Source organism: Bufo gargarizans, chromosome 9, assembly GCF_014858855.1.
Source record: "Bufo gargarizans isolate SCDJY-AF-19 chromosome 9, ASM1485885v1, whole genome shotgun sequence".
NCBI classification, from domain to species: Eukaryota; Metazoa; Chordata; class Amphibia; order Anura; family Bufonidae; genus Bufo; species Bufo gargarizans.
The window spans coordinates 178,613,515-178,619,514 of record NC_058088.1 but is presented as its reverse complement, the minus strand read 5'-3'; the positions used below and the strand labels follow the sequence as shown (position 1 = coordinate 178,619,514).

Genomic DNA, 6,000 nt, shown 5'->3' with positions numbered 1-6,000 from the left:
GCAGAACCAAATACCACAGTGCAGAACAATATTGCCTCTGCAGAACCAAATACCGCAGTGCAGCAGTCAATACCGCCCTAGCAGAACCAAATACCACGGTGCAGCACACAATGCTGCCCCTGCAGAACCAAATACCACAATGCAGCACACAATACCACCCCTGCAGAACCAAATACCACAGTGCAGCACAAAATATCACCCCATCAGAACCAAATACCACAGTGCAGCACACAATACCATCTCTGCAGAACCAAATACCACAGTGCAGCACAAAATATTACCCCATCAGAACCAAATACCACAGTGCAGCACACAATACTGCCTCTGCAGAACCAAATACCACAGTACAGCACACAATACTGCCTCTGCAGAACCAAATACCACACTGCAGCACAAAATACTTCCTCAGCAGAACCAAATATAACAGTGCAGCACATAATACTGCCACCCTCACCATATTATGAGAGTATGGCGGTACAGCTGAATTCAGGAGGGCACCTGCTACCACTGGCCAGATTCATAAGTACCTGATGCTCCTAGCATTAATTAATGCTGAGAGCATCAGATTATTAGGTACCTAGCTGGTGGCGGTGAGGAGGGCTCGGGCGGCCCCTTGGGCATCAACCCACCAGGAAATGTCCCTGTAGGATCTATGGCCAGTCCGCCCCACTGCGTACTGGCCACAACGTTTCCTACAAGGATCACCCGTGAGAGGGTGGGCACCATGATTACTATTGTTTTATGTATCTTGGTCATTGTGAAGTGATCCTGAGGTATTTGCCGTATACTGTGGTTACTGGATATGCCGCCATCCAGTTGGATGGTCCACACATAAAATATGTTTCTGCTACAACATATGACTGCTACAAATGACTGTCAAGTCTTACGATATGTAAAAGCGAATACTGTAGGTTGGATTGAGAGGTTTATATTAGGTAGCTTAATAAAAACGCTAATAATTGGACCTGTCCATGTGCCACCGTTGGTTCAGGTTATCAGTCCAGGCCTGATGGAAGTGACTATTAGTCCTTCTGAAGGAAACCTTCTTGAAAACCGTCTTTTTTTTCCAATATCAGTGGCTTTGTTACCCGTCAAGTAGACATTGACCTATTGGAATATTGCAGCTGGTCTCGTCCCCATGTCTGATGGATTTTCACCAATTTTGCTTCGGATAACGGAGAATTAAAGGTAAATGGACGTCAAAGAACACATCTGCTTCAAGACCCTCACCATAAAGTCACAGCTTTACAAACCGATAGGGCCCCATTCTTTATGGCGTTTTTTCTTACGTTAGTATACTCTGCTGTTATGCTCGGCTGCTGGTACTGCAGGGGGTACTTTGTGTGCTGTCGATACTGTGGTTTGTGCTGCTGCTCTCGGACCCTCCAGGCATTGTTGGAACTGGTTGCATCTTAAAGGAGGAGCCTACAAGGAAGAAATTACTTACTGTTACTTAAAGGCTATGTACACCTTTGGGGCATTTTTTTTTTTTTTATCATTGTTGCATTGTACTTATTTTGAGCTAAAAATAATTTTTTCATTTGGTCTTTAGGAAAAATGTTGATCCCCTTTCTCTGTACAGCCTTGAGATTCTCAAGCTGACGGTTCCTTATCTCTGATCTAATGAACTCTAATTGTAGCTCAAATCTTACTAAATGTGGCTTAAAAAAGTGTATATGACCTTTTCATAATTTAGAGATAAGATTTATTAGATGACTGGCACAAACTGAAAGGGAAAATACGATTCACAAAACTAGACAGTTAACCCTTTGTGACAGAACGGCTGAATATTTTTAATAAAGACCAATTGAAAAAAATATTTTTTAGCCCAAACTGAGTAACATTCAATGATAAAAAAAAAAATTGTCCCTAAAAGGCGTACATACCCTTTAAAGAGTGTCTGTCAGCAGGATCAACCATTTGAATGCCTGGTAGGGTTGATCCTGCTGAGTGAAATAATACCTCATTCATGTTCTTCTGTTGTGCTGTGACAATATTTAAATTAGGTCTTCTGTGTGTTGAGGGGCCACTGGAGCACTAGAGCACTAGAGCTCCTCCGCTCTTTACTTAGACCAGGGCAAGACATCTCGTCCAACCCTGTAAACTTGCGTCTGCACCCTACACCGTGCATGCATAGTGCATCTGTCTCTGCTTCACGAGCAACGTAGATGACTACTGTGCATGCTCTGATTACGTCATCCTCGAGCTGGAAGAGGAGACCCTCAGTTTCGTTCGTAAAGCCACAGATTTGCAATGTGGCAGGGTACCAGGATGAGGTTTAGCCCCATGCCACTGAATAACAAACTGCAAATCTGTAGCAGAAATCTGAGGATTTCTGCCACAGATTCCACTGCAAATATATGGTGGCTTTTTCCAACGTGGATGTGAACATACCTTAATTGACATCTGTTGTCATGGGTGAGATAACAAAGAGTGCTATCATGGCGTACTCACGTGTGCGGGTGTAGATGAACCACAGGGCGGCTGTAAGAAGTGCTCCAATCAGGAATGCTCCAAACGTGATCCCCAGGACTGACTCCATGCCGAGGCCTTGCGCTGGAGAGACACAACATTGGGGACCTGTTTTTTTTTTTCTTCCATCAACCTTTTTGTTTCTGTTCCAATGCACGTGTTTTACGTGTTTCCGTTTTTATGTGTTTCCTGCTGTATGTATTTGACATGTTGCGCCTGTTGCATGCTGCCAAGCAGCTTATCTCGCTTGCACCATGGCCCTATCAGTCTCCCTCCCTGCTTCAGCTGATGAGCATTCAGTGTCTCTTCCCCTTCTACTTTCCAATAGCCTTGTGTTTGTTTTGGCTTCTGGTTGCTTCCTTCCTGCCCTCACATCTCCCCCCTTCCCCATGTACCGGGGTCAGCGCACACTGCTTCCTGAGGGCAGCTTTAGCCCTTGTGCTGACTGCTCTCTGCCGGTGACATCACTAGTCTCTGGGGAGCAGGGGAAGAGGAATGCTGGCTTCAATATGAGGGTAAAGTCACAAATTTTGACTGGTGACCCAAATACAGCTTTGAATATAGGCAGGGTCGGACTGGACCACCAGAGGTTCCTTCGGTGGGCCCAAGCTCTGACAATAATGGACCCCTAATAAAACAGGTCCTATCTACTCAGAGGGTGGGCCCTCAGAATTATTTCCTCTGGTGGGCTCAAGGGACTTCAGTCCGACACTGAATATAGATGTCCTATAACGAAAATGAAATGGACCAGTTGGATCTTTCAGTCAATGACTTTGTTACCGACTTGCTTTCCTGCATTGGGAACCCTACAAAGCTGTCCTATGCCGAACATATATAATTACAAACACTTTTGTGTTAAAATTAAAGTTTTTGTTTATCCCTCGTTAACTTGTAGTCATTATCTTAAGGCACTAACCTTAAAGGGCATTTCTAGGTTCAGGATATTGATGACCTATCCCCAGGACCAGAGGTTCCTTCGTTGGGCCCAAGGACCTATCCTCAGGATAGGACATCAATATCAAATCGGTGGGGGTCCGACTCTTCGCACCCTTTCTGATCATATACTAACTAAACAGTATGTCTACCAACACATTGTTGACTTTCAGGATATTGCAGCTTTGTCCCATTCACTTGCGGATATTCCATCACACCGATCCTGGAAAACACCTTTAAAAGCTAAGTACACCTTTAGGAGCAATTTTTTTTATTATTGCATTGTACTCATTTTTTCAATTGGTCTTTATTAAAAATGTTGAGGCCTTTTCTCTGTACAGCCTTGAGATTCTCTAGTTTGCTGTCTGTTTCCACTCTGTTCCGTCAGGCAGCTTAGCTGAGGGCTCCTTATCTATTATCTCTGACCTCCTAAGCTCAATTCTTATCTTACTGATAAGAATGTGGCTTAAATACATTTTTTATGACCTTTTAGTAATTTAGAGATAAGAGTTATTAGAGGCACAAAAGGAAAGTGAAAGTACTATTCACACCGCTAGACAAAGAGCTAACCCTTTGTGACAGACCAATTGATATATTTTTTTTTTTTAGCCCAAAATGAGTAAAATGCAATCAGAAACAAAATGCCCCCAAAGGTGTACATAGCCTTTAAAGTGACCTCTGGTTCAAGAAAATAGATTCACATTAAATAGGGAACAAACAGGACACTTATCTGGTGTCCTCCTTTTCATCTTTTCAGCTGAAGATCCACTAATTCCTGGGCTTCTCTTCTGTCATCCATGATGGCCGCACTACTTCCTCAGACTACCCTGATGGCCGCACTACTTCTCAGACCACACTGTGCATGCGGTAGCCCAGGACACTTCCTGCTGCCCTTTGTTTGGGCAGTACTGTTGGCCAATCAGTGGAGGGCTGGACAAGCAAGAAGTCTCTTGAACTACCAAATGCCCAGGGTAGGAGATAGGGACAGAAGAGAAGCCAGGGAATCTGCAGATCTACAGCTGAAAAGATGAGAAGGAGGTCACCAGGTAAGTGTTCTGTTCGTTCCCCAGTTAATGTGATTTTTATTTTTAATGGAGAGTCGCTTTAATACAACCCCCAATAAGCTGTTTTGGGCTGGTGGCACCACAAACTGTACAGTGTATGAAGCTGGAGGCAGAGAATACCGTACACTGTGTTGTGCCCATGCCGGGTACTGCAGCTCAGCTCCCATTCAAGTTAGTAGTAGCTGAGGTTGCCTGAATCGACACAGTGTACGGAGCCTTCTGTTTCCGTTCCGTACACTTAGTTCCTAGTGCCACATGAGCCCCCCAAAAACTGTTAAACCCCCACGATCTACACAGTGGATGAAGCCTTTTTGCTTCCACTCTATACACTGTTAGTTTCAGCAGATGTCGGACCCCCACCAATCTGATACTGATGCATTGAATCCACAACATAATATAAGAGAACTTGTTTTCACTTACATTGAGAGTTGGACTTGTTAACTATAGCCACATCCAATGACCTGTTCAGACAGCAGTCCTAGGATGCAATGAGAAGGACATAATGAGGGCATATTCCCATACATGTATATATAATATGTTGTAGACATAGACTTAAAGATCTTGAGTCCTGGCACATAATATATACCTGGTCATACCACCTTGCCACCAGTGTCTAATGTGCATCCTCTATTTTTTTTATACTTGGATAACCTACGTAAAAACCCTTTGATTTTCTTGTTGAAAGTCTTATTGTCATATGGGAATAATTAGGGACCCTTATCGGAAACCTCCCCCTTGCAGCAAAGATCATCTCTTGCTCTGAAGGTCTATGTATGCCAATTGATTTCAATATAATCCATACATTGGATTACTCTAACACAAGGCAGAGGCTAGGGACTCTTTGATGACTTTGTCAAAGTAAGGATGGAATCAGCGGGGGCCCACCATGACTCTGTCACCCATGGGCCCAATTACACTAGGAACCAGCCCAGCTCTAGTTATCAATAATCATGATTGCTAAACCTATGTATGTGAGTTGTTTGTTTTATCTTTAATATATGTAATCACACTTGGTAAATATTTTTCATCACTTAGCCTGCATAAGCCTATTTATTCTTGAATCTTTTAATTCATGTTAAAACAATTTAGTTTTGTACATTGAGCTTCCTATGTATTTGGCCTCATGCACACGACCGTTTTTTTTTAAGGTCCGCAAAAACGGGGTCCGTAGGTCCGTGATCCGTGACCGTTTTTTCGTCCGTGGGTCTTCCTTGTTTTTTGGAGGATCCACGGACATGAAAAATGAAAAAAAAATCTAAGTCAAGTTTGCCATTGAAATGATAGGAAAAAACGGACACGGATCACGGACACGGATGACAATCTTGTGTGCATCCGTGTTTTTCACGGACCCATTGACTTGAATGGGTCCGTGAACCGTTGGCCGTGAAAAAAATAGGACAGGTCATATTTTTTTCACGGCCAGGAAAAACGGATCACGGATGCGGCTGCCAAACGGTGCAGTTTCCGATTTTTCCACGGACCCATTGAAAGTCAATGGGTCCGCGAAAAAAACGGCACAACGGCCACGGAT

General features: G+C 43.6%; 1 protein-coding gene across 1 annotated transcript in view; it reads right to left on the bottom strand.

Moving 5' to 3' along the window:
• Positions 1-701: 701 nt before the first annotated feature.
• Positions 702-6,000, bottom strand: part of ENG (endoglin) — a 29,604-nt gene continuing 24,305 nt past the window's right edge. The window contains exons 13-15 of the mRNA XM_044305912.1: positions 4,890-4,947; positions 2,455-2,556; positions 702-1,425 (exon numbers count right to left, since the gene is read on the bottom strand). Coding sequence (XP_044161847.1) covers positions 1,307-1,425; positions 2,455-2,556; positions 4,890-4,947 — 279 coding nt within the window. The 3' untranslated portion in view covers positions 702-1,306. The remainder of the gene's footprint in view (positions 1,426-2,454; positions 2,557-4,889; positions 4,948-6,000) is intronic.